Source organism: Microtus oregoni, unplaced genomic scaffold (genome assembly GCF_018167655.1).
Source record: "Microtus oregoni isolate MIOR12 unplaced genomic scaffold, Mior012 000015F_ref0000493, whole genome shotgun sequence".
NCBI lineage: Eukaryota > Metazoa > Chordata > Mammalia > Rodentia > Cricetidae > Microtus > Microtus oregoni.
In genome coordinates, this window is record NW_024543074.1 from 28,696,518 (window position 1) to 28,723,820 (window position 27,303).

Here is a 27,303-nt window from a genome sequence, read left to right on the forward strand (position 1 = left end):
GCTGGACCATGGACCAACTGTTAGACCTGTCACTAGCTACCCCACTAGACTCCGTGGGACACCCGTCTTAGACACTGACTTGCTTTGGTTTTGGTCTGGAATCACCATGGGTGATGAAAACTCAGTTTTTGGACTCAAGTATTTTTTTTTCTTTAATACAAATACTATAGATTATGAGATGGCCACTTCTAGCCCCGCTGCTATTCCCTTTCTTTTATCCCACACCGGTTCTCTCTTCTTCCCTTTCCATCACATACATCTTCCAACGTTTAAAAAGTTGCAAACTTTATATGAGTACAACATACAAAGACACAGCCTCCTTCCTCCAGCAGGGGAAGGAAGAGGTTAACTAAGGCACAGGAAGCTGCAGAAAGCACCGGCAGGGCCCAGGGGGTTAGGAAGTTGGCACTGGGTCCCCGCCTCTCCAGCTACTAATGAGGAGGCGGGGTCCCTTCAAAGTGCCACCTTCTGAAGCTAAACTAACTGGCTAAGGTGACATGAGGGAAGGGTGGCGTGGCTGCCATCTTTGGTGCTGCTTGCTGTTTACCCACCAGCCCTGGATAAGTCTCCTCCTGTGCAGAGGCCCTGGAGGAAGGTGGGAAGGAGAGGGCAGGAAAGTCCAAAATCTAGTAGTGTGTGGGTAGGGACTGCCGGGAGATGGTAAGACACAGGAAGGGTTCTCATGCATACTCCACTGCAGGCCACAGGTGAAGGAGGGAGGAGGAGAGGGAAGGGATGGGACACAATGGTCCCCACCACTCAGCCACCTGTCTGTCTGCTGCAGTGTATGCCAAGGAAGGGGTTGCCTCAGGAGGAAAAGGCCAGGGCGGTTGACCATCTTGAATTCTGGTTGAGGTGATGGTCTCCTCATACTGAGCTGGCTTCTAACTGGTGACAGCAGAGGGCCCGGCGCCTCCTCGTTTCTCAAAGAACATATAATCCTAAGGAAAGGTCACTGTCAATGGGACATCTGGCTGGGTCAGCTCCGGACCTGAAACCCACCACACACGTGCCTAGCCTAGTAAGGGCCCAGGAAGCAAACAAAGCTTCGGCTAACAGGAAAGGAGCAGTAGGCAGGGAAGGGACCACCAACTCACAATGAGGAACGTGGCTCCCAGCAGCACAGCCTTCACCCTCACGTCTAGATCTAGTGGGAACTGCAGGCCGAAGTCGTCGGCATCTGTGAGGGCTTCCCGGAGCAGCCCTCCCCACTGCTTGCTGATGCGGCCCACACTGCGAGATTCATCCTTAGTCTTCACCTGTTGGGAGGAAAGAAGGGTCCCACTGGGGAACACGCTGTCCATCTCACGTGCCTCCTGCCTCACTGGACAGTGGCACACATGAGTTGGGTAGACTGTATCCTCAGTGACGGCAAACGCACCCTAGGCTGCATGAATACACCATGAAGACTAGAATTTAGATTTAGATCTGTTGCTTTCCAAAGGCCATGTGCAATATAACTGCATTCAGAGATAAATGACTCGCTGCTAGGCCTGTTTTGGTTACCGGTATTCCTGACACCCAGGGCTGGTGCTGTAGGCAAAGGATGTGCTCTGTGCAAGGGAGAGAGCTGAGAGGGCGAAGGGAGGTGCCAAATACCCTCCCAAAAGTGGGATTTTTCTTCCTTTCCAGCATTGCATGTGAACCCCTCTGAAGGCTAGCCAATCCTAGCCGACAGGTGCCAACAGGCAGCCTCTGAGGACTGATTGCCACTGGCCTCTCAGCTCAGCAAGAACAAGCCAGCCATGTGGAGGTCAGTGGTGACTCAGTGACTTCCTGGTCCAGGGAAGAGAACTGAAGCGATTTCCTTCTACATCCTCTGCATCCTCTTCCCAGCTCGTCCTGCAGCTGCAGGAAACTTCCTGCAGCCTAGTTCCCAGGCTCAGCGAGTCTGCTACCAACTCTGCGTTGCCGAGAGGGCAGATCAAGTATGGACCGTTCATGAAAGGGACACCGGCTCCCTGAGAACCCCACGACACACATGTTCCCATCCAGGGATCACACAATTATCTCCTTTCCAACCAGTTCTCAGGCCAACAACTCCCTCTGACTACCAAGTGACTCACTTTCTGCAGACAACCTTAGGTGAGGCACCTCTGCTGGATGAAACCTGTTATTTCTCCTTTATCTGAACGGAGAATCATCCCTTAAAGAACTCCGAGCAGTGCCTCTGTCTTCTAAGAGCCAAAGCATTTCCCAAGTCTCATTCTGAAATCCTCACCACTTGGGTTCTTCTGGCTCTGGATTGGTGAGAGGAAGCCACCTGGACTTCAGGTTGGCTGGGTCATTTGGACTTTTAGGTTTGCAGGACAAGTCAAGGGTTAAAGTACTGCAGGGCCTATGCTTACAGATAGGTCCAGCAGCTACATGGGTCCAGCCTACAGCAACCTTAACCACTGAAAGAAGATGAAAATAACAGTCCTCCACCTTAGATCTAGATTGGCCTCAGACTCCCCTAGACCTCCTACAGGGCTGCAGGGAACATTCAGCCTTGGCCTGAAGGTGAATTTTTTTTTTTTTTTTTTTTTTAGACAGGGTCTCTATAGTTCTGCCTGTCCTAGTACTCACCATATAGACCAGGCTGGCCTCACACTCACAGAGATCCGCCTGCCTCTGCCTCCTGAGTGCTGGGATTAAAGGTGTGCGCCACCATGAAATCTTTTTTTGCTGTGCTTTTATGGGTCCACAGAACCATCTCATCTTTGGGTGGAAGAAAACTGACAGCAAAAGTGGGGATCACAAGAGATTCGGAATCATCAGAATGAGGGACTTGACCTTAATCCATCCATTAGCAAGGAAGCTACCACCTTGTTTTTCTAACTACACTTGTTGACTGATTGATTGATTGGCTGACTGTGTACGCTCCATGGTATGTGTGTGGAGAGCGGAGGACAGTTTTGCAGGAGCTGATTCTCGTCTTCCACCATGTGGGACTCATGGCTAGAACTCAGGTTGTCAAACTTGGTGGCACAAGTGCCTTTCCCCTCTGAGCCATCTCATTAGCCCCCATCTTGGTTTATGAAGAGCCTAGGAATCGCGCCCTACTTACAATACCTCAAAGTTGGTGTCTGCACCACAGCTACAGGTCCAGCAAGGCCCCACAACTCGAAGCACAGTCTGGCGATCAGCATCCAGGATGGAAAACTTAGGAAGGAAGGGATGCCAGGTCTGCAGCACGTGGCCGATGGTGGTACCAGGTGGAGCCTGCACTTCCATCTGGAGAGGGAGGCAGACAGGGTTAGACAGGATACCTGGCCAGAGCTCTTCACTGGTGCCAGACGTCTTCGGTTCAGAAGCTCACTAAACCTTCCCCTCCTATTAAGCACAACTCTTTTTGGGCCAGTCTCTATACTGTCTACCAACCACCACAAAACCTACGCTACCCACCTCCTGAAGGCCACAGGGGCAGCAGCTGCAGCCACAGTGGAGTGGGCGGATGAGGCGGAGCACCTCGCGGTCCGCAGGGTCCGCTAGGCGGACACGAAGTGGCCGGCGGGCACCACAGCACAGACGGGCACAACAGTTGCTCTCCTCAGCTGCCTGACCCAGTTGCTGTCCGGTCCCGGAGCGAAGTTCATACCTGTTACAGGTCTCCCAGCCTAGGAACGCTGTTAAGGGTAACATGCTGAGGTTCAGGGACCTCACCTGCCCAGAACCGCACCACTGTCGCAAAGATCATGAAGCCCAACTTGGTCCTCCTCCTACTCACTTTCCACTCGTTCAGCCTTCTGATGAATCAAGATTTGATCAATCTGTAAAGAGTTAAGAGAAGCGGTGACCTTATCCATCAGCCCAAACATCAACAGTTCTCCCAGCCATCCTTCCTCCCACTCACCTGCACTAGGAATTCGAGGCCAGAAGGCACCCCTGGTAGTGGCAAGAAAGGAGCAGGAGACCCTGGGGCCACGGGGCCTGGCGAGGGGAAGAGAGCGAAGCCGGGCGCAGGGGCCGGCACCTGGGCAGGCACTGGTGCCTGTCCGGGTCCAGGATGCAGCGCAGGCTCTGGATATCCAGCTGTCACGGGGTAGGGAGGTGGGGGCGAAGGGGCGTAGCCTTTGGGGGGTACGTAGCCTGTAGGGGGGCAGGGGTAGGTTAGAAAGTTACCTGTGGCTTTATCCTCTTCTTTCTCAGCCCAAGGGACAGGAGCACCCGAGGGAAACATAAGAGGCAGAGAATGATGGAGCGGGGCGGGGGGGGGGGGGCGGCAGGGCGGTGGCTCCCCAGGAGGAAGGGAGGGCCCCACGCAGCCAGTCTGAGCACATTCCTGGAGAATGTGTTCTGAAACACCCGGCACCCAAGTTCGTGAAGGGGGATAATGCAGACCCCAGCCTAGCGCCCACGTACCTGCCATGGGAAAGGGGAGGGGAGGCTTGGGCTGTCGGCGTCCGGGAGGCTTAGTTCTGGAGTAGAGACAAGCTCGGGAACAGCCAGACAGACACAGACACAAAGACGGACAGGCAAAGGCGAAGAGGCAGCTGCGCCTAGCGCGGGCCCAGGGTCTCTTGGGCGGCGCCTACGACTCAGGGAGAAACCGAAAGTGTCAGCGGGCGGGGCGGGGTACCTGGGACCCTGAATTTCCTTAGGGGCCTCAGGACCGCCCCCTCCCTTTGTTCTCCCATTTTCTGCGGAGATGGCTGTTGGCAGACGGCAGGTCAGATGGACCTGCGGTCAGACTGACGACCTGACCTCGAGGAAGGTCTCCCTGACCCTTCTATGGTCCGGCTCACCTGAAGCCCCCAAAATAAGCCGGGGGGCCATGCACTCCAGGGCTCACAGGCGCTGGTGGAGGCGGGCCCGGAATCTAACCCCACCCCCAGGTCACCTAAGCCCCGCCCCCGTCCCGGGCGGGGCGTCTGCGCAGAAAACAGACTCTTTTCCTCCCCCGGGGCCGCGGACCTTGGACCTTGTGCGCTTTGTTCGCAGCGGTCCCGCCCCTTCCGCTCCGACTGCAGAGGCGTGGAGCTCTGAGCTGTCGGAGGGACTGCGGCCCAATCCCCACTCCGCGACCCTTACCTTCCCGGCGGGCGGCAGTGCTACCTCCCCACCGCGTGGCTGCTCCAGACCCCGCGATCCTCCTCCCAAGGGCGGGTCGGGCGTCGCTGACGCAGCGGAGCAGCGTTCACACTCATGGGCTTCCAGAGTTGGCTCGGCGTTCTCCTACCACCGGGCGACCTCGCTGTGCTCTCTCCCTGTCGCAGCGTTGACCTACTCCGGTACCTCTCAGTTCAGGTGCACCCATCACACGCGTGACAGGCTACTGCCGAGAGGGATCAATAATGAATGTGCGTGAGGTGAGGCTCAAGGAAAAACACTTGAACAGAACAGGTCCCCATTCCTCTGCATGGTGGCACACGCTTGTAATCCCAGCATTCAGGAAGGGAGAGGCAGGAGGTATGAGGCCAATGAGTTCCAGAACAAGTCAGGTCAACAATAGCAAGACTCGCTAAAGACCCCCTCCCTCAAAAGAAAGCATAGTATCTGGGTAGGTGTCGATCACGACCGAAATTGCAGTGCTTTGAAGACCGAGGCAGGAGGGTCACCATGAGTTCCAGGTCTTCTTGGAAGTGAGATGCTATTTAAAAATAACAAACAAAAACAGCCCACCACTTCTGCCTGGATCTTGTTATCAATTATATTTTAATGTCTGAGACGAGGTGCAGGTACAGGAACTCTGAGGATTCCAGCTTTTGTCATACAGGCAAAACTGAGAACTACAGTGTTAGAACTCATGAGGCAGCAGGTAGGCAAAGGCGAGGAGGGAGGTTCTTGCAGCAATCTGAGTATAATGTGATGGATTGGACCAGAAACCAGGGCAGTAGCGCCGGTGGTAAGAGCATTTGAGGAAACATGACTTCATCATGGCTCAGAGATAGGATGTAAGCAAAAGAGAATTGGAAGGTGAGTCACGCTTGGCTTGGGAGACCCCGCTGCCGCTGCACAACACAAATGCCCCTCTTGCTCTCGCTAGTCACTTCCTGCCTGCCCATCCAATCCCTGCTTTCATCGGTGTTCTTTTCCCTGTTGGCTTGTTACTTCTAAGATCCTGTGTCCTTTCCTTTGGTGACTTCTTACTTTTTTTTTTTTTTTTTTTTCGAGACAAGGTTTCTCTGTGGTTTTGGAGCCTGTCCTGGAACTAGCTCTGTAGACCAGGCTGGTCTCGAACTCACAGAGATCCGCCTGTCTCTGCCTCCCGAGTGCTGGGATTACAGGCGTGCGCCACCACCGCCCGGCTGGTGACTTCTTACTAACCCTGAAAACACAGCCTTAACAGTCCCCAGAGTCTAGACAAGCCCACCTCAGTGGAAGACTGAGCACACTGGCCTGGATAGTCTTAATAACCAGGGCCGTGATTCCATTGCTGAAGTCTGCTTTGTTTTCCAGTTCTTATTATTTTATGTGTATAGATGTTTTGCCTGCGTGTGTGTCTCTACACAAGGTGCACGCAGTGCCAGTGGAGGTCAGATTAGAAGGTGTTGGATCCCCTGAAACTGGATTTAGGGTTGTAAACTACCATGTATGTGCTGGGAATCAAACCCAGGTCCTCTGGAATAGCAGCCAGTGTTCTTAACCACTGGGCCATCTCTCGAGACCCTGAAATAGAAGAGTTTAACCTTGGGAGGTGTTAGGAAAATGTGAGCCCCAGCTCACCCACTTTAGCTTACAACCACACATGCAGAACATTTTTTATTCTTTTTTTTTTCTTTTACTTGAGACAGGGTCTCACTATGTTGCTCTGGCTGTCCTGGTTAGTCTCCAATTCACAGAGATATGTCTGTCCTTGCCTCCCAAGTGCTGGGATTGAAAGCATTCACCATTATGCCTAGCTATGTAGTTCATTCCACTAACAACAAGTCTGACTTCAGCCTGGCATAATGATATATACCTTTAATCCCAGCACTCGGAAGGCAGAGATAAGGTCAGCCTAGTCTACATAGTGAGTTCTACAGGGCCAGACTACACAGTGAGAGCCTGTCTTTAAAGGGAAAAAAAAAAAAAACAGAAACCTGCTCAGGAACTGTCTCTATTCTTATTATCAATATCATCTTTTTTTTTTTTCTTTCGAGACAGGGTTTCTCTGTGGTTTATCAATATCATCTTTACATTACCCTCCTGTGTGTGTATGTGAGCATGCGTGTGTGTGTGTGTGTGTGTGTGTTTGGTGCTAGGAAGCCTGACTATGCTAGTCAAGTGGTCTGCTACTCAGCTGTGTTCTAGCCCTGGGCTTCTATTTTGTTTTCCTGTCTGGGTTTATCATATTGACCTACATGGTTCAAGGCACTCTCTACCCTGTCCGGCTTTAGTAAGAGAAAGTCCATACTGTGAACCACTTGGAAACCTTGCTGTGGTTGTAAGCCTGGTGAACCAAACCATCGAGTTCCCCACTGTTGGCTTGTGCTCCCTTTAAGTTAAGTAGTCCAGTCCTGTCATGGGAAACTAACACATACGGGAAATGCTGTGGGCCCCAAAAGAAGCTTCAGCCGGGGTCCCCTCTCTTGATCCCTCCCGTACATTCCGTATGTGTGCCCTGAATGCCTGTGCCCTTCTGTGACAGCTCCTGGCATCCTGTCACACTGATGCATATTTTCTCTTGATGTGACCCTAAAAGTTTTGGCAAGCCAGGCCTGTTGCTCAGGCCTGTAATCCTAGCACTTAGGAGATGGAGGCAGGAGGATCAAGAGTTGAAGGATACACAGAGGATACACAGGAGGATCAAGAGATCAGGGATATACAGATATTCTGAGACCAGCATGGGCTACAGGAGCCCAGCTCACGCAAATAACTGATTTCAGTGAGAATGGCCCCCATAGGCTCATATTGTTGAACGCTAAGTCTCCAGCTGGGAGAACTGTTCAGGAAGTGTGGCCTCACTGGAGGTGGCCTTTTACTGGAGGCAGACTCCACCTCAAAAGCCCACACCATTCCCAGTTAGCCATCTGCTTGGTGCTTGTGGATAGAGATGTGAGCTCCCAGCTACTGCCCCAGTGCCATGCCTGCCTGCCTGCCTGCCCTGTCAGGCTGGTCATAGACTCACCCTCTGAAACTGTAAGCCCCAAACAAACTCTTGTATGAATTGCCTTGGTTAGGGTGTCTAATCACAGCAATAGAAAAGTAACAAAGACACAAGCCACACAAAAGCTGTTAGCACAGGAATCTGCAGCTCAGAGCTGGCGGTATGGCTCAGCAGGTAGAAGCGCTTGCTCTGCAAGACTGAGTGAAGGCTTGGGTTTATTCCCAGAGCCCAGGCCTGAAAGAGAGAACCCCTGAGGTTTGTCCTTTGATGTCCACACTACACACACACACATATAATAATAACAAATTTAAAAAAATAAAAGGAATCTGCATCTTAGCAGGGCTGAGGGTAGGAAATAAAAATCCTAACCTTAAAAGTATGCCGATATAGCTGGGGTGGTGGTGGCGCTTGCCTTTAATCCCACCAGAGATGGGTGGATCTCGGTGAGATTGAGGCCAGCCTAGTCTACAGAGTGAGTTCCAGCACACCAGAGGGAGGGAGATAGATAGATAATATAGGTAGAAAGATAGCTAGATAGACCCAGTCTCAATGCCAACCCCCTCCAAAAAAATATCAAGAGTTCAAAATCACCCTTTTCTATATAGGGTCTTTGAGTCCAGTCTGGAATACAGGAGACCCTATCTCAAGAAGATAAAATTACGCACACAAATAAGAGCCTAAAAGGATGACTTAAAACTTAGTAACTTAACTACTGTACTGCACATAAGAGTTAGGCAATTTAGCTGGGCGGTGGTGGCGCATGCCTTTAATCCCAGCACTTGGGAGGCAGAGGCAGGAGGATCTCTGTGAGTTCGAGGCCAGCCTGGTCTACAAGAGCTAGTTCCAGGACAGGCACCAAAAACTACAGAGAAACCCTGTCTTGAAAATCAAAAAAAAAAAAAATTGGAAAAAAAAGAGGCAATTTAACCGCATCTTTAAGGCCTGCTCCCACCATCTGGAGTCTCTTAGCTCATGGGTGCCACGCTGGTTTTGTCCTTACTCCTATTCATCTGGCTTTTTCTCTCCAGGACTTGGGGCTGCTTCTTTCAACCTGTCTTGTTAGCCATTCCTTTTGCCTGAATATACGTTTCCCTTTCGGCCATGGTCAAAGCAAGACACCCAGTAAGCAGATACTGCGACTACCACCGACCTGGGACTGGACCACTGTATTTTTGTTTGGAGAGAGTCTTGTTACATAGCCTGAGCTGGCTTTTGTAATCCTTCAGCGTCTTGTTTTCCAAGTACTGCACGTACTACCACATCTGGCTTTGTTTTTTTATAGCAGTTTATATAATATATTGAAGGTGCACGCTTTAGTTTCTGAAGGTGTGGACACTGTCTAAATGATAAACATTTTATGTGATCTTGTTCAGTTCTTGTCTTTTTGGTCCTGGTCCTTTTTCACTAGGACCTCCTTGCTGGGTGGGGTCTTCCCATCAGAGTGGGAACATGCTCCACGGCCCAGCCCACCTATTCTTTCCCTTTAAGCGCATAGCAACCAATGTATCTGTGTGTTTAGTTGTTTCCAACCCAGTTCCAACTACTAGTTAAGGAGCTACTACATAGCAACCAACATATCTGTGTGTTGTTTCCAACCCAGTTCCTATTACTAGTTAAGGAGCTAAGCGCATAGCAACCAATGTATCTGTGCGTTTACTTGTTTCCAACCCAGTTCCTACTGCTAGTTAAGGAGCTCTGTCAGGAAACGACAGCGTCCGTCCTGCAGCATCCGTCCTGCCCAGGCCGGCCCTCTTTGGTGTCTGCCACTCCATCAACACTGGCTGACTAAATGCTGTCCCCTAAACAACTTCCATTTCTCTCCATTCTGTGAGTGTTAGTCAGATCTGCTTTGCAACCGTGTGTCTCTTTGCCTGCCTTAGTTCAAAACTCAGCCACAGAGAAGACCCACGCCACCACCCCCTTCTACTCCAGTCTCCTTACACTGAGTTCCTCCACACACTAGGACTTAGGGTCCATCTCAAGCACTGTGAGTCATTTTCTGATGCCCAATACGTAACACTCTGCTCTGCGCTGATGTTACAACAGTTTACAACTAATCACATGACTCTTCTGTCTTGGCTGGCTCTCACTGCTGGAGTGTGTCGGTATGTAACACATTTCTTTCTCCAGGTGGACACTGTTGCAAAGAGCAACCCTGGAATGACAGGGCTAAAGCCACCACTCGCAACTAACCAGATTCTCACACCAGTAATCTCAACTAGCAGGAGGCTACGGCAGGAGGCAGTTGGGCATATAACTTAACGGTAGAGAAATTGTCTAACATTTCCAAGGCTTTGGGGTCAATCCCCAGCACTGGGGGAAACTTTCAATGAACTACACGAATGGACTTACTAAAATCTACAATTCCCATGTGCTTCTTGGGTAGGAAGCTGCATTATTTCAAGCATTCTATATGAGTCTTGCCCACCATTAATTACCGGACCTTGTAAAGCACAGGATTCCAGGGCCAAGGCTTATTAGTAAGTCTGAGAAATGCAAGGAATTCAAGGGTTGACTCTCTACCCTTCCTTGCTAGGGTTAGATGAATGAAGATGCCAAAGTTCTTTATTTTTTTATTGCCATTTTCTTTTCATTTCTTCTTTACCTCCCCCCCCCCCCCCCCAGTTACACAGAAAGTCCAGGACAGGACAACTAAACAGGAGACCTCACAAAGCCAAGGCAAGCCAGCCCAAGATCAGCAGGCTCCCTCCGACAGGACCGGCAGTCTGGATGCTAGTGTCTCCACTCAGAGCCTGGTAGTAAAAGCTGGTACAGAATAAGGTAGTCCCAGAAGCTAGCAGTAATCCTGCCTGAGAGAAATGGAAAACAGAATACAGTGTTTTAAGAACAAAGCCCTATGAGAGAATGAATGGGGTTTGGTCAGAATTAGGCAAAGGGCTGATTACCCAGAGGGGTTTTCTGCAATAGGGCACCCCTAACAGGGCCAGGCTGTGCAAAAAGTGGTGCTTGTTGGCCTTGTCAAAGAGCTGCAAGGGAAAAAAAGAAAAGAGAGAGATTTTTTTTTTCTAAGCAATACAGAAGCCCAGGAACCTGAAGTGCCACACAGGACCAAAGTCCACTCTCTGCACTTCAAGTCCCAGTTTACTGCTCCCCCAGATCCCCAAGCCACAGGCTTGCAGCCCCTCCCATTCATCTCCTCACCCTCTACTTTCAACATCCCTACCCCCCCCCCCCCCACTTTAAAAACGCCCAGATATTGCGCCTGTAGTCCGGGATCCCCAATGCTGTTACTTCACCTCCTTCCCGTAGGCATCCGGAAATTGGGCGCCTGTGGAGAGAAGCAAAAGTTATCAGATGGGTTTTAGTCTCGACCGTCCCAGTCCCCAGGGAACCCACGCAGACACTGGCGAAACAGGGCATTCCCGAAAGCTTCCGATTGGTGGAAACAGGTGTCGAGTAGCTTTTGGTCCCACTAAAAAACTGGACTCCAAAGGATCTCTACTCCATAAGAGACAGAGCGTTTCCTATAGGTTCCTTCCCGCACCAGACCCCAACGATCGCCCCCAGCCCAGTTGCATCCCACGTCCCCTGACCGTGTGCCCCGTAGGTGGCCAAACCCAAGGCCCCAGCTCCGGACAAGGCACCTAGGCGGCGGAAAGCAGCCCCTACCACGGCCATAGCTGTGGGTGGTCACGCGCGGAACCAACACCGCCCTGGCCACCCAAGAAGTCAGCCAATCCAGCTTGCCCATGCAAATAAGGTCCAAAGGTGCCCAATCAGGGTTGTGTTCATTTAGTGTCCCGGTTCCTCCTATATATGCCTTTGTAAAACTTGTGCTGAGTGGAGAAGACGTCTGGCGGGCGGAGAAACTAGAACCAATTAGGAGCAGAGGAGCGAAGCAGTGGGAGGCGAGGTTGTGGGCGGGACTAAGGGATTTGCGTCACGGATTGGCCCACTTTCCAAGTTGATCGCCCCTTCGACACCCCAACCCCACACCTACAGCTAATTTGCAAAGATATCGGTCCCCACACAAAGTTCCGCCCCTTTTCCCTCAGGCTCCTCCCGTTCAGCTTCAAACCAGACCCATTCCTCAAAAGGGGCGGCTCCACGGATTTCTAAGCACCACCTATTGCCATTAAACACCTCCCACTTCACGGATGGCCCCTCCTCTGTGCCTGGAGGCCCCGCCTTCTTGTGTGATGCCCTTCCCTCTATATTTCAGATTTTTCTCCCCCCCCCCCCTAGACCCGGAAAGCCCCGAGGGTGGGAGATCCGGGGAGAATGTCTTCACCCTGCCCCAGCCCGCTACGTCCATCCGTCCGTCTGTCCACTCCCACCCGCTTCACTGTCTTCAATCCCCCCACACTCTAGAGGGCGGGTGGGCAGGCGGGTGCGAGCGAGGGGTGTGCGCCGCTCTCTCGGCAGGGGGCGGGGGAGGCGGCCGCGCGGTGACGCGCGGGGCTGCTGCGGCTGCTCCGCCGGCGGATCATCACTCTCGGGCTGGGATGGACGCGGGGCGGGCGGGCCCTGGCGCGCAGAGCCAGGAATCCGGGCCTCCTGGATACTGAGCATTCCCCCAAAGCCTCCCCCAGCCCTTGCCTTCCTTCCTAGGAGCCACACCGACCTCTGCCTCGAGGCTCCGGACTCGGCCCCCGCCCTCTTCTGACTCCCCGGATCTCCCTCTCCCGCCCGCCCTCGGGATCGACTAGATCCCTCCCCCTCCCCGAGGATTCCGGCTGGATCCCTGCCCCTGCACCGCGGATTCTGCGCTCCGGGGCCCCGGGCCCCTGGGGATTGCTGTGGACTCCTCCTCCAGCGCTCGATCCCTTAGGATCTTCCGCCTGTACCGCCTCCTGGTCCCTCGAAGCCGGCCCAGAGAGCCAGTGGATCTTCAATCTATCCCTGTCCCGTTGCTCCCTCCTGGCTCAACCTTCCCCACTGCGGGGTTCCCTGTTCTTGAGCTCTCTCTGACCCTATACCCTAGCTTTCCTTTTCCTGGGGATCGACTGGATCCCGGCCCCGCCCCCCGGGGCTGGGGCGATCCCCCTCCCCCGCCGGGTGAGGCGCTGCAGGCGGGGGCTGGGCCTGCGGGGCCGCGGGGGCTCAGAGGCCGCCGCCCCCCTTCTGAAGCCCGTCAGCCCCCGACTCGGAGCCCTGGATGGAGACACCACGGCCCCAGGGCTGATCCAGGTAGGAGCTAAGCCAGGCTGGGTGGAAGGGGCTGCGCGGTGGTCCGTTGGGGTCTTCCTCCTCCCATATTCCTCCCTGCGCCTGGTTTCCCCCAGCCTGCTCTGTCTGCGTGTCTCCGCCTAAGGATGCTCTCGCCGTGTCTCTGCGTCTTGGTCTCTTTGTCTCTGCCTCTCTCCAGTCCATGAATGATCCTTTGAATGGGCCCACAGACCCCGTGTGTTCCCATCTCCCCCTCCCCCTCCTTCTCCCATTCCCGGCCAAGCCATTTTCCCCACTGCAGGAAGGGGGGGGGGGGCTGCGGCCTGAGCCCCCGTCCCTCAACTCTCCTCGGTTGGGGGAGTCAGGCCTGGGCTGGAATGGAAGAGCAAAGCAGAGGGATCCGGAGGAGGGGGAGCAAGATGTAGCAAACAGAGATGGAGAGAGAAAATGGGGGAGAGAGAAATAGAGAAAGGAGAGGGAGAGAGAGAGAGAGAGAGAGAGAGAGAGAGCGCACTTGAGGGAGAAAATCAGAGAAGGTATTTGGGGGAGAGAGCGATGAGAAACACCAAGGAGACAGAAATGAGAAAAGACCGAGAGGTGAGAGACTGAAGGCAAGAGCTGGAGCAAGCCGGTTAAGCCTAGAAAAGATGCTCTGAGGGACCCTGTGCAGAGGAGAAAGATGGTGGGAGGGCTCTAGTGGGAGGGAAGAGAGAAAAGGTAGTTGAAGGAGAGGAGGCAAGGGGCCCAAAGTACCTTAAGGGAAAGAGGTGACTGAGGCAGGCCATGTTGGTAAGAGGGAGGAGGGACAGCAAGGCCCAGCCTGGCATAGGAAGAGAAGATGGGGTGGGGGGGAGTCCACTCCAAACCCCCTTCAGGTGATGGGAGAACAGAAGCCTAAAAGGGCCTGAAAAGGGGGAGGGCATGACTGGGTGTGAGTGGTGAGGACTCCTGTGTCCCCATCTCTAGAATAAATTGACACCTGCAGAGAGCCACCCGCGGGCTGGCGCCTGGCTCTGAAAAACCCAGCGTCAGCAAACAGCCCTGGAGACTGGGGGGGGGGGGGGTGCTAAAGGGGGGGGGCTTGCTGAAATCACCTGGGTGTCTGCCCCTTCTACCTCTTCCGTGGTCCTGCCCCTGCAGCCTTGAGCATCCAGGCTGGCAAGGGGAAGGGGAGGGCCCAGGGCTAATAGAATGGACGGGATGAGAAGAAACCTGAGGTCAAGATGCAGAGCAGAGCAACCCCAGATGGGGTCTAAGGCTGTAGAGATGATGGGAGGGGGAAGCCAGTAGGCTTATCTGAGAAGCCCACCTCAGCACAGCTCCTGTCCCCTCACCTGCCAGAGACCTGGACAGTAGGGTTAGGCTCTGATTGGCTAAGTGGGATGGGAGGGCATCTCTTTTAGGATTCTCTGTTCTAGACTACCCTTCCCCTAATATATACTTCCTCTCTGCTAAGATTGGCTTGATTAGCATTGTGGCTCATGCCTCTGCCCTCCCTCTCATGGCCTGAATGGACCCTTCAACCAAGCAAGCCCCTTCCCCTCTTCCTCTAGACCACCCCCCTCCAGGGTTAAAGCTGCAGCCCGTTGCCGAGGTAACATTGCGGGGCAGCATCCTGTCGCCCAGCAACCGGCTGCAGGATCATGCATCTGTCCCTGGATTTGCCCCTTCAGCATCCCCTCCTCACTTTAACCCCTGGCTTTGGGCACCCCAACTTTTAAGGGAAGACATGGAAGGGCCTGGGGAGAAAGGGCTTTCCAAGTACACAGGTCTTTAGGGAATGATGGGGACAGAAAGCACTGGGGTTTGTAGTTCAAGAAGGCCCAGCGTCTGGCCTGGGGTGGGGGTTCAGCACCATGAAATTACAGCTCAGGAGTAATTAACACGTATAAACAAACCCGCCACTTCCTGCTAATTAATGACTTGGTATTTTTATTTTCTCTTCCTTGTCTGTCTCATTGTCTCCCAGGGAAGTGGGGACTGGGACGCCTGAGTCCCTAGGGGGAGCCTGCCTGGGAGGGATAGAGGCAGGAAAGGGGCTCTCTGAATCTGGGAAGCTGAAGCTCCCTCCTCGGACCCTGCCCTGAACATTTATTTACCATATCTGACTCCACCCCAAACTTGGTTCTCTGCGGAGGGGAAGAGGACAGTTGGGGGAAGGGGGTAGGTGTCAGGGGGTCTGTGGGTGGAAGAAAGGGGCAGCTTGATCTGAAATGCAGGCCACTAACCACTTGTCTCTTGTTTCCCCATCCTTTCTGTCCTCCCCATCCAATTTCCCTTCCCTTCTCCACCTCTCTGTATTTTTCTGTCTGTTTGTCTGTCTGTATCTTGCATACCCTATGCGGGTCCCCTGTCCTCTCCCGTCACCGGGCAGGTCGGGCCTGCCTGCACCTTCTTCTACCTTCTTCCCCTTCCCCACCCCTTACCCCCTCCATGGAGAGAAATAGACTCCTCTTCTGTCCCTTCTAACCCAGGTCCCTACCCGTCCCCCTCCTCCTTCCTTTCCCCGCCCCCTCCTCCCTCCTGGGGCGAGGGGGGCCTCCCTCCCTCTCCCCCCCTTCTCTCTCTCTCCGAGGGGGGGGATCAGGGGAGGGAGGGGGGGTCCCCCAATCAGCATGTGGCTCCTGGCGTTGTGTCTGGTGGGGCTGGCTGGGGCTCAACGGGGAGGAGGGGGTCCCGGCGGCGGCGCCCCAGGCGGCCCAGGCCTGGGCCTCGGCAGCCTCGGGGAGGAGCGCTTCCCGGTGGTGAACACAGCCTACGGGCGAGTGCGCGGTGTGCGGCGCGAGCTCAACAACGAGATCCTGGGTCCGGTCGTGCAGTTCTTGGGCGTGCCCTACGCCACGCCGCCCTTGGGCGCCCGCCGCTTCCAGCCGCCTGAGGCACCGGCCTCGTGGCCCGGCGTGCGCAACGCCACCACCCTGCCGCCCGCCTGCCCGCAGAACCTGCACGGGGCCCTGCCGGCCATCATGCTGCCTGTGTGGTTCACCGACAACTTGGAGGCGGCTGCCACCTACGTGCAGAACCAGAGCGAGGACTGCCTGTACCTCAACCTCTACGTGCCCACTGAGGACGGTAAGGGCACGGGCACAAGGCCGGGCACCCTGTGGACACAGCCCACAAACGCACACGCAGACCCTCAAGCACAGGACCGACTCCTGCCCCTAAGCTGTGCCTTGATGGGCAGCAAGGGGCAGTGTGTCCCTACAAGCCACTGCACATCCTCCCAGGTAAGGGTGTCTGCTTATCAGGCAGCCCTAGGAGCACCCTATAAGTAGCCTCTTCCACAGCACAAACTCTTGGTGCCCTAGAAGGAAGGCTAGCTGGCATTAGGACAGGCTCACCCACCCATCCTCTCCTCAAAGGGGCACACAGATACTTACTCTTGATGTTGGTGGCTGGTGTTCACAGGTGATGGATGTCTCCATGGCCGGCTCAGCCACTCCAGCTTTGCCGCTATCTCCTGCCTTCCTCCCACTTAGCTATATCCACAGTTTAGTTCCAGACATACCACTTAGAGTCCCCATTCTCAGGCCCACCTGCTCTGACTTCTATCATATGGCACCTCACAGTCTTTTACCTGAGTTGAGTGCCCTTGTCAGTGGTACTCGGTGACTCCTTATGGGAGATTTCTGTCCTCTATCCAGAAATCCCTACACAACCCTGAAGGGTCAGGGAAGCTTCCGCTCACAGCACAGTAACCCATCAGGATGTTTTCCTTGGGGTTGGGATGCTATTCTTGTGAATGAGTTCCTGTTCACTGCATGACAGAGCTTGCTCCCCTGTAACTCTCCACTCACCGAGATTAATCAGAACCTCTTCTACTGTCTGCAACAGATCCCAGCTACAAGGGGGGGGGCAGCATCACAAACAGCCCCCGCATTACCCTTCTGACATACAATCTCCCCACTCCAAAACATTCTAACACCTCCACAGAGCAGACTGCTGCATGCTTCCTCCGTCTACTGTTTCCAGTAACTTTACACACAGGCCTGGCAACCAGGAGCCCCTAAAGAGCCCCATAGCTCCGCACTGTGTACTAAAGTTATGCAGTCACTGAGTCTCGACTGCTAAAAGACCATTTGCCCAGATGACCGTGTATTCCAGTCTCTTTTTTTAAAGATTTTATTTAATTTTATGTACATTGGCATTCTGTCTGCATGAGGTCCTTGAAAACAGTTGTGAGCTGCCATGTGGGTGCTGGGATTTGAACCGGGGTCCTCTGGAAGAGCAACCAGTGCTCTTAACAACTGAGCCATCTCTCCAGCCCTGTGTTCCAATTTTATAGCTCTCAACCCCTTCACAGAGTGCACATGCCCACTGCTTCCCTAAAGTGGTGTTCCCGTTACTCTCATAGACTCCAGTGTCCATGGATGCAAATTGTGCGCGCTGGTAATGGCCACGTGTGCACTCTATACCACATAACCCTGCACACAGACGTTGTTGGCAGGTGTGGACAGGCGCCCCACGCCACGTCATCAGCAACCTCAGCACTTGGCTTACTCCATTTCCTCCCTGGAGTTCACTCTTCTGAAAGGTTCAGTACTAACAGCTTCCAGCTTGCACCAAGATTCCCCTGTGCCAATCACAGAATGACACGTAGACTTTAACCTGCCCATGTCCACACTAGTATCTCTCATATGGACCAACTACTGCAGTTCGTCCCAGCCCTGCATACTAGCTAACTGCTTCTCCCCTGTAAAACCATGACTTCTAACAATCTGTCCACAAGATTTGTCTGCCCTTCCACAGACCACCTATCCCAGCATCTTTCCACTTCTGAGTCCTTCACCCTAATGTCTCCCATAGACGCCCTCTCACCTATTCTATTCATTGATGCTCCCTTGCCACGTGTGTGTGCACACATGTGCAAGTGGTTCTTTTGTGACTCTTCACTGCCATGCGTGTGTGCATGCAAGTGGTTCTTTTGTGACTCTCCACTGCCATGCGTGTGTGCATGCAAGTGGTTCTTTTGTGACTCTCCACTGCCATGCGTGTGTGCATGCAAGTGGTTCTTTTTGAGAAAGGGTCTCACTCTGTGACCTAGCCTGGCCTAGAACTCACTATGAAGTCCAGGCTGGCCTTGAACTTTTGGTATCTTGCTTTACCCTCCCTGAGTGCTGAGTTTCCAGGCATGAGCCACCATGGCCAGTAACGCCCACACTTTCACATAGGTGATCCACACATGTCTCCCTCCTGTATGAAACCCCTAACGCTCCTCACCGCTGGACTAGCCACTCCATCGCCATACAAACTGTCTCTGCCCTGCCTCCATACCGCTCATTCCCACACCTTCTGTATTTTTAACCGTTGCATATTGCAGACCTGATTGGGGCCTGGCACATTCAGGTGATCTCACTGAATCTTCACACCTGCTCTAGGAGGAAGTGGTTCGAACGCGCGCGCGCGCACACACACACACACACACACCCCACAGTCTCATGGTCATGAATACCTGCTGACTTCATCCCTATCCATATCTTCTCACAACAGAGGCCCTGTTTCCAAGTGCATTATCTTGTCAGTTAGTGCTAGCTTGAACCTTGTTGGCCCGTCCCTCCTTGAGCCCGGGGAACTTCCTGAGACCCGTCAGAGATCCAGTACTCCCCCCACCAATCCCCCAATCCAGAAGCAGTCTGATGTGAGGCTCTGGGCTATTAGGACCACTCTGTCTCCCGGGACAACACCTACTTTATGTGTCAGACTAGCCCAAGGCACTGTTTCCTATATGCTGTTGGCAGAAGGAATACCCCAAGTGGGAGGAGGGCTCTTTAGCAGTGGACCTAGGGCGGGGCTGGTGATCCTATGGGAAAATCACAATTTGGTGGGGAGGAGAAGAGGCCGGGGCCAGGGGTGAGGTTGGTGGGAGTGTGGAGGGGTAAGCTGGAGTGGAGGGCAAGACCTGATGACCCCTTTCCCTGCTTTGCCCACATGGGGGAACTGGGACGGGACGAGAAGCCAGGCCCGTGAGTATGGATGGAAAAGAGATGCTGGCGGGTGAGGCTGGGCAGGTGGGCAGGTGGGCAGCCCTAGCTGACCTACCATAGCCCTTCAGCTGGCAGCAGAGGGCTTCTGGAGGCAAGGAACCACAGAATGGTCGGCCCCTAGCCCATCCCACCTTCTGACCTCTAGAACAGCGCAGAGAAGCAGGGTCCTTTGAGCGCAGCCTCTTCTTACAGCCCGAAGTGGGCAGCCCGTAGTACGTGGCTGGCCCTGCAAGGAGCCTGCGTGAAAGATGGCCTTGGTGCCAAGCCAGCCTTGGTGTCCCTAAGCCCCCTCCACCCCATCCCTAACACGATTTCATTTCCAGCAAGTAGCAAACACACCAAAAAGCCAAATCCCTTCCAGTTCAGCCCTGTGTCTCAAGACAGCCTCAGCCCACTCAGGCTCCCACCCCCAGACCCACCTTTTCTTTGGGGCATGACTTTTTCTGGGGAGGGGAAATTGGGTTATAGAAACGTTTTTCTCTTTTCTTGATTTCTTTTTCTTGCAAACAAATTTTGCTTTTTTTGGCTTATTTTTTCTGCCTCTCCCCACCCTCCCCTTTTCTGCTCTCTCTCCCCCCCTCCCCATCTACCACCTCCCCTGACCCCATCTTTCCCCACAAAATTGTCCTTTTTTCTCTGTTTTGTGTTCCCGGTCTTAGGTCCGCTCACAAAAAAACGTGACGAGGCGACGCTCAATCCGCCAGACACAGGTAGATTTAAAAATCCCGCTGATGCATGTGGTTGCTTTGAAGAGGACGTTGATGGCCCTGCCCCTAACTAAATGTCCCTGTAGCCCCCGAGGCCCCTCAGTCGTTCTCCCGACTAAAAATGAAAAAGAAAAGAAAAAATTTTAAAAATTGGAAAAAAGAATTATGAAAACTTCAAACAAAATGTGAACAATGTTAGACCCACTAGTTAACCTTGGAGACAAGCTAGCCCTGGTGAAAGTGAGGTGGAAAATGAAAAGCAATTGGATTGCCAGGAAAAAAAATTGGACAAAATGTTGAGAGTTTGAAAGAAATCTGGACTGCTCTGCAACATGTGGACTGCACCATTTGAAAAAAAAAAAAAGCTTTAATTTGCAGCAAAATAATATTTGAAAAATTTGACAAATTAATGACTTTAATCAAAACATCAGAAGCCTGCTACGATTTCTAACCAAAAGCCTGTCAGACTTTAAAAGTGTAAGCATCTGAAGCAAATCAAAGAATTTGGAAATTTTTAAAAACAGGGCCCAATATCTTAAAGTTTCACCACAAAATTTTGAAATAATGCAAAGAATTTTTTTCTTTTTTCTTTTTTTCCCAAATGGAGCTTTTTGTTTTTTCTTTTCTTGTTGAATCTGCCCCAAGAGCTTCTTGCTTTTTTTGTTGTTTTTTTCTTTCTTCTTTCTTGCTCCTGGTTTTTGTTGGTGGTTTTGAATTCTTGTTGCCCCGCCCCTCTTCCTGCTCCTTCCCATCTAACTCCCTCCCCCCACACTGGGAGAGGGCTTGCGGGGAGGGGGGGAGAGAATGAAGACATTTAGGACAGGACCCTGGAAGGAAGGACATTGTCACCTGAGAGTGAGGGCTGGAAGTAATAGCAGGATCTTGTGGGTGAGCACAGAGAACTCTGGCTCAAGAAGTCCAGAGACAGTCTCCGAGCAGAAGCAGAAAGCCAGCCTGCAGAGTTGGAAAGGGCATGTCCTATGACTTGCAGGTTGACCTTCTGGCAGGGCGAGGGTGTTGGCACAGGTGCTGGCTACCAGCTGGAGGGGCCCACACCTGGCTCCCATGGGCAGGAGTTAAACAAGAGCTCTGCCGCTGAGCTGGAACCCACCAAGCATGCCGAGTTCGAGGAGAGCTGGAGTTGACCCCAGCCTGGGGACTGAAATCAGGGTAGCAGCGGGGAAGCAGGTTGTAGTCTTGAGGGCCCTGACAGGCCGTCCCAGACTCCCACACCCTCTCTAGGAATTTTCATTTCTTAGTCCAGTCCAGAGCCTCCTGGCCTCCTGCACGTGGCAGCTGTGTAGAAGATTCCTTTAGAGGATGGCAAGAGGGCTTCCGGGCAGGAAAGGCCAGTTCGGAGGGTGGGGAGTCCAACAGTCAGCTTTACTCTGACTTCATTAAGCAGGCTCTTTCCCACACTGCCTCCTCCTGCCACAGTAATTAGGCTGGGGGTTGCCATGGTAACTGGGGAGGTGACCTAGAAAGGAATTAGGGCGGGGAGGAGACCAAGCCCCCAGGGACCCTAGGGCCTGGCACCCCTCACCCACAGACTAGGGTGCCATGTGGAGCTGAGGCCCAAGCCTGAGTCTGAGGAGATGCCAGGACCCTCTGAGCACCGCCAGCCTAGTCCCAGCCTTAGTTCGCTCTTCCCAGGAGCAGGAAGGAGTTTTGCTGTGTGTGTGGAGGGGTCCTTGGCTTCAGGAGAAGCCCCTTCCTACCCTTAGCCTCTGTTGGGCTTCTTGGAAAGTGTGCCCAACGTTTGAAGTGTTTGGAGTCATGCTGGCCAATGATGAAGAGGGACCTTCCTCTAGAGTTAGCTGGGGAGGGAGGGAGGGGAATCCGGTCTTGCCCCCCCGCCAGGGATGGTAGTGAGAAGTCCCCTGAGCTCCAGGCTGGTCCTCAGAAGGCCTGGGAGCTCGAAGTGCTACTTCTGGTCTGACTGTGTCCTTGTCCCCGATCTTCTGGCCCACCTGCCATCCCCTTCCCACGCAGATATCCGGGATTCTGGGAAGAAACCAGTGATGCTGTTTCTGCATGGCGGTTCCTACATGGAAGGCACTGGGAACATGTTCGACGGCTCAGTCCTGGCTGCCTATGGCAATGTCATCGTAGCCACGCTCAACTACCGTCTTGGGGTGCTCGGTGAGGGTGGGCAGCCAGTTCGTGGGGGGCAGTCCTGGTGGGCCTGATCCTCCCATGTACAGCCTTATAGACTTAGAGCAAATCAAGCTCCCTACAGGGGGGCAAGGACGCTGTGACGCCTCCAGGGAGCCCCCTTCTTCACCCCTAGGTTTTCTCAGCACTGGTGACCAGGCTGCAAAAGGCAACTATGGGCTCCTGGACCAGATCCAGGCCCTGCGCTGGCTCAGTGAAAACATTGCCCACTTTGGAGGCGACCCTGAGCGCATCACCATCTTTGGGTCTGGTGCGGGGGCCTCCTGTGTCAACCTGCTGATCCTCTCCCACCATTCAGAAGGTACCAGCAACCTCCTCGCCTGCCTTCCCTTCCCCCGGTCCCTACCGAGTCTCTCCTTTTGGCTGTGACAGCCTAGCCTGAGGTCTGCCTGTCCCACCAGGACTGTTCCAGAAGGCCATAGCTCAGAGTGGCACCGCCATTTCCAGCTGGTCTGTCAACTATCAGCCGCTCAAGTACACGCGGCTGCTGGCAGCCAAAGTGGGCTGTGACCGGGAGGACAGCACCGAGGCTGTGGAATGTCTACGCCGGAAGTCTTCCCGAGAGCTAGTGGACCAGGATGTACAGCCTGCCCGGTATGGGGATGGGAGGTGGCTGGGTCCAGTTCTTTACATTGCTAGCTGATTCTAAGGAGGTGTGGTGAGAGGTTACTGGGAAAGGAGAAGGGGCTTCAGGCCCTCCTAGTGGCTGTACCTTAAGTGAAGGTCACCTCATTCCATAGATCAAACACAGGGTTTCACCAAAGGCTTTCAGTGGGTGTTCAGGGAAGCCAAAATGCCCTGAAGAACTCTAGGAGTCTTCCAGTCATGGAGAAGGGTCTTCTAGGCAAAGGGGTGGCTTAGGAGGCCATGGGTCCAGAGAGGCCAGCAACTGGATGATGAGACCTTGCCCCCTTCTCCCCAGCTACCACATTGCCTTTGGGCCTGTGGTGGACGGCGACGTAGTCCCTGATGACCCCGAGATCCTCATGCAGCAAGGAGAATTCCTCAACTATGACATGCTCATCGGTGTCAACCAGGGAGAGGGCCTCAAGTTCGTGGAGGACTCTGCAGAGAGTGAGGATGGCGTGTCTGCCAGCGCCTTTGACTTCACCGTCTCCAACTTTGTGGACAACTTGTACGGGTACCCAGAGGGCAAGGACGTGCTTCGAGAGACCATTAAGTTCATGTATACGGACTGGGCTGACCGGGACAATGGCGAGATGCGGCGGAAGACCCTGCTGGCACTCTTTACTGACCATCAGTGGGTAGCCCCAGCTGTGGCCACTGCCAAGCTGCATGCCGACTACCAATCCCCTGTCTACTTTTACACCTTTTACCACCACTGCCAGGCTGAAGGCCGGCCAGAGTGGGCTGATGCCGCACATGGGGATGAGCTCCCCTACGTCTTTGGTGTGCCCATGGTGGGCGCCACTGATCTCTTCCCCTGCAACTTCTCCAAGAATGACGTCATGCTCAGCGCAGTGGTCATGACCTACTGGACCAACTTCGCCAAGACCGGGTGAGGGCCCGAGGGCCTAGGGGGGCTGGGCGGGGCACCCCGTAGGCTGAGGTCCCCTTGCCTTCCCTGGCTCTCCCAACACTTGTGTTTGGGCCCTGAGAGTCGGAGTCACTGGTGTTGGAAAGATTCCTGTCTTTTCTGAGGGTGAACTTTCTAGGTGGCTCTGTTGTGACCGCTGTCCGACCGCCTTGGTCTGTCTGTCACTGTGTCTCTGTCTCTTTGCCCTCCTTGGCTTTTGTGTCTTGGCTGCTCTCACCAGCACTGTCTTCCTGTCCCTGGCTGTCTCTCACGTGTCTTTGTCTCCATTTCTGTCCCTTGGTCTCAGCTTGTGTCACTGGATCACTCTTCTAACTTCATCTCTGTCTCTGTGGTCTGTCTTCGTAAGTTTTGGTTTGTCTGCCTGTTTCTCCCCCGCCCCGCCCCGTGTGTGAGTGTGTGTGTCTTTTCTTTCCTCTCCCCGCTCAGTCTGTCTGTCTGTCTGTGTCTCCTCTCTCCTCTCCCCATCAATCTATCTCTGGTAAGATCCCACCATTTACAGCCAGGTGGTGGTGGCGCACGCCTTTAATCCCAGCACTTGGGAGGCAGAGGCAGGCAGATCTTTGTGAGTTCGAGGCCAGCCTGGTCTACAGAGCTAGTTCCAGGACAGGTTCCAAAAGCTACAGAGAAACTAAATCGAAAAACAAACACAAACAAACAAATCCTCACTCTTTAACCCAGGCCAAGCCTTGAATCTTTCCCTCAAGTGCTGGGATTGCAGGCCTGTACCATCACATCCAAGCCTTTTCTAGCTCTCTGAATCTCTGAATCTCTGACTTCTCCCCACTCCTGCTGCTCCACCCTCCTCAGGAGCCCCACCCTCACTCCTTTCCTTGCCCTCCTGTGCCCACAGTGACCCCAACCAGCCTGTGCCACAGGACACCAAGTTCATCCACACCAAGCCCAACCGCTTTGAAGAGGTGGTGTGGAGCAAGTTCAACAGCAAGGAAAAGCAGTACCTGCACATCGGCTTGAAACCACGCGTGCGCGACAACTACCGCGCCAACAAGGTGGCCTTCTGGCTGGAGCTCGTGCCTCACCTGCACAACCTTCACACGGAGCTTTTCACCACCACCACTCGCCTGCCTCCCTATGCCACACGCTGGCCGCCTCGCACACCTGGCCCTGGCACTTCCGGCACACGCCGGCCTCCCCCACCTGCCACTCTGCCACCTGAGTCTGATATTGACCCGGGCCCACGGGCCTATGACCGCTTCCCTGGTGACTCGAGGGACTATTCCACGGAGTTGAGCGTCACTGTGGCCGTGGGAGCTTCCCTCCTTTTCCTCAACATCCTTGCCTTTGCCGCCCTCTACTACAAGCGGGACCGGCGACAGGAGCTTCGGTGCAGGCGGCTTAGCCCACCGGGAGGCTCAGGCTCAGGTGTGCCTGGTGGGGGTCCCCTGCTTCCCTCTGCTGGCCGAGAGCTACCCCCAGAGGAGGAGCTGGTGTCACTGCAGCTGAAGCGGGGTGGTGGTGTTGGGGCGGACCCTGCTGAAGCCCTGCGCCCTGCCTGTCCACCCGACTATACCCTGGCTTTGCGCCGGGCACCGGACGATGTGCCTCTCTTGGCCCCTGGGGCCCTGACCCTGCTGCCCAGTGGCCTGGGGCCCCCACCCCCACCCCCACCTCCTTCCCTCCATCCCTTTGGGCCCTTCCCACCACCTCCTCCTACTGCTACCAGCCACAACAACACGCTACCCCATCCCCACTCCACCACTCGGGTATAGGGGGCGGCTTGGGGAGGGCTACCTCCCTAACCCTCCCCAGCCCAGGCCACTTGAAGGCAGGGAGGAGGACTTGGCACCGGGCTCTTCCCCTGTGGATTTGTCAAACGTCATGGAGCAGCGCTAAGGTGGACATGGGATTCCTCACGGCGATGCGAGTTTCTCCCATGCAGAGAAGCCCATTCTCTTCTCTGGACCTGGGCCTTTGAACACCTGGGGCTATTTTTGCCCTCCGATGGGACACCAGTCTTCGGTGTGTGGAAATGTGGAAGTCTTTTTTTTTTTTTTCCCACGTGGAGGTGTGCTCTCCTCATGAGGGGGTGTTTTCCCATGTGCAGGGTGAGGGTTTTTGTTTTTGCCACCCTGGACACATGTTGGCCCCCTCGAAGAATTTCTGCGGGGATTTGTACCCCAGAATCCTGTTCCCTCATGCCTTTGCCTTCTCCCCGTCCCACTCCCTGGAGACCCTGGAAGTGATGTGTTCACATACAGTGACCCTTGGCCACCAGACAATACAGGGTGGTACCTGGGGAGCAGCAAGGAAATCACAGGCCCCCTGGACCCCACTCCCCATCCACCCCTGAAAAGCATGTTTCTCCCCCACGGCACACGTCAGGCGAAGCACGTTCTCCTTGGAGGCCCTCGCTTTCCATAGACAACACAGATTTCCTGCTAGAGGGAAGGGAGATCTGCGCATCCCAGCACTGTCTGGAAGCTTGCCTTCCGTGGTCCAGGACACATTTCACTGAATGGAAACATGTTCTTGCATGTGGATGTGTGTTTCCCAGGCAGAGGGTTACTGCCCTCCCCAGCTCTTCCCTGCATCCCCCCACACCTCAGGCCTAGCACACAGTTCCTCCTGACATAGCAGGTGGGGAAAGACTTCAAGGTGACAGAAGCCACGGGGGCAGGGGGAGTACAAACCTGGCAGGAGACGCTGAGGTGGGAGGATGTGGGGGGCATGGCACATGTCACACAAGAAGCCATGCATGTTTGACCTCATGGGGCCTGAGGACAGCTTTCCCTCAGTCCTTGAGATCATTGCTCATCCGTGCCAAACTGGGTAGGGGGGTTAGGAGACTCAAAATGTGCCAAGAATCCCCTAAGTCCTAGTCCAGGGAAGGGAAATGCCAGGGACAGGTGTCAGCTAAGCCCCCCTGCCCCATGTCTCATCCCTATGTCATTTCTCCTTAACTGCCTTTCTCCTTCTCCATCGCTGGCTCCTTCTTCGATGCTCTCCCCATCTCAGGGTCAGACCAGCCTTCTCTCTTCACCTTCTTTGACCTGCCTCCCCTTCCTGATTGGCTGAGTTGAAGGAAAGGAGCAGTAGAAGGGGGGGGGGGGGGAGAGACAGGGAAAAGGGTTACATGGACAGGTTGGGGAGAATGAGGTCAGCTGTACCGAGGAACAGATGGAGGGGGCCGTGGGGGACAGGGCTTGGGCAGAAACCAGCAGGAGTATTTCAAAAGGAGATGTGGGAGGCAGCTGCCCAGAGGTCTTTAGATTTGTACCTCTGGGGAAAAGAACGGCAGGAAAGGTTTAAGGGACACGGGTGAGGTGTGACTGAATCCTCTTGTATTGTGTGGCTTTCCGTGGGATGTTAGTGCCAAACTTGTATAGGGGTAGGGTGCTGTCTTCCACTGACACCCAGAATCCTTGGTCTTGAGTCCCCTGCCCTTTTCCCCACTTCCGCCCATGGAAATGTAGTTCTTTTCTGGCCCTTTCCCTGCCTGGTCTAGCAATTCTTGGAACAGCCATGCCTTCCAAATGCTATCAACCTGGGCCCTGAGCCCTGTAAGCGGACGCCCCAGAGCTGGGGTGTGGGGAGGGGGCTGGGGGACCCCATGATACAGCCACGGACTCCAATGCCCAGCCCCTTCCCAAACAATCCCATGTCCCCACCCCAACCCTTTGCGGCTCTGTACACATTTTTAAACCTGGCAAAAGATGAAGAGAATATTGTAAATATAAAAGTTTAACTGTTGGTGTGTCTGCTGTGACATTAGAAGGTGCT

At 54.2% G+C, this 27,303-nt stretch overlaps 3 protein-coding genes and 1 long non-coding RNA gene across 9 annotated transcripts; 2 read left to right on the top strand and 2 right to left on the bottom strand.

The window, feature by feature from the left end:
- Positions 1-204: 204 nt before the first annotated feature.
- On the bottom strand, positions 205-5,094 carry Plscr3 (phospholipid scramblase 3). 2 transcript variants are annotated; one of them, XM_041664997.1, is made up of 8 exons: positions 5,014-5,094; positions 4,345-4,513; positions 3,836-4,071; positions 3,710-3,752; positions 3,388-3,608; positions 3,055-3,216; positions 1,098-1,259; positions 205-941 (listed from the first exon to the last, which is right to left on the bottom strand). In XM_041664997.1, the coding sequence occupies exons 2-8, from the start codon at positions 4,349-4,351 to the stop codon at positions 885-887; spliced, it is 888 nt and encodes a 295-aa protein (XP_041520931.1). In that variant the 5' UTR covers positions 4,352-4,513; positions 5,014-5,094; the 3' UTR covers positions 205-884. The 2 variants fall into 2 exon arrangements, with proteins under 2 accessions (XP_041520931.1, XP_041520932.1); XM_041664998.1 differs by lacking the exon at positions 5,014-5,094 and adding an exon at positions 4,728-4,822.
- On the top strand, positions 5,001-9,379 carry LOC121456648. Its single transcript, XR_005975652.1, has 2 exons — positions 5,001-5,291; positions 9,040-9,379. It is a non-coding gene; the product is annotated as an uncharacterized LOC121456648 (long non-coding RNA).
- Positions 9,380-10,584: 1,205 nt separating this feature from the next.
- Positions 10,585-11,738, bottom strand: Tmem256 (transmembrane protein 256). 3 transcript variants are annotated; one of them, XM_041665501.1, is made up of 4 exons: positions 11,642-11,738; positions 11,269-11,300; positions 10,918-10,998; positions 10,585-10,821 (listed from the first exon to the last, which is right to left on the bottom strand). In XM_041665501.1, exons 1-4 carry the CDS (start codon positions 11,721-11,723, stop codon positions 10,678-10,680), a joined length of 339 nt encoding a protein of 112 aa, XP_041521435.1. In that variant the 5' UTR covers positions 11,724-11,738; the 3' UTR covers positions 10,585-10,677. The 3 variants fall into 3 exon arrangements, with proteins under 3 accessions (XP_041521435.1, XP_041521436.1, XP_041521434.1); XM_041665502.1 differs by having other exon boundaries at positions 11,617-11,680; XM_041665500.1 differs by having other exon boundaries at positions 10,588-10,821; positions 11,566-11,694.
- Positions 11,739-12,293: 555 nt separating this feature from the next.
- Positions 12,294-27,273, top strand: Nlgn2 (neuroligin 2). Of its 3 annotated transcripts, XM_041664468.1 has the most exons (9): positions 12,295-13,162; positions 15,111-15,304; positions 15,516-16,213; positions 19,785-19,835; positions 21,825-21,974; positions 22,123-22,308; positions 22,409-22,601; positions 22,930-23,526; positions 24,416-27,273. In XM_041664468.1, exons 3-9 carry the CDS (start codon positions 15,757-15,759, stop codon positions 25,290-25,292), a joined length of 2,511 nt encoding a protein of 836 aa, XP_041520402.1. In that variant the 5' UTR covers positions 12,295-13,162; positions 15,111-15,304; positions 15,516-15,756; the 3' UTR covers positions 25,293-27,273. The 3 variants fall into 3 exon arrangements, with proteins under 3 accessions (XP_041520403.1, XP_041520402.1, XP_041520401.1); XM_041664467.1 differs by lacking the exon at positions 15,111-15,304; XM_041664469.1 differs by lacking the exons at positions 15,111-15,304; positions 19,785-19,835 and having other exon boundaries at positions 12,294-13,162.
- Positions 27,274-27,303: the final 30 nt, after the last annotated feature.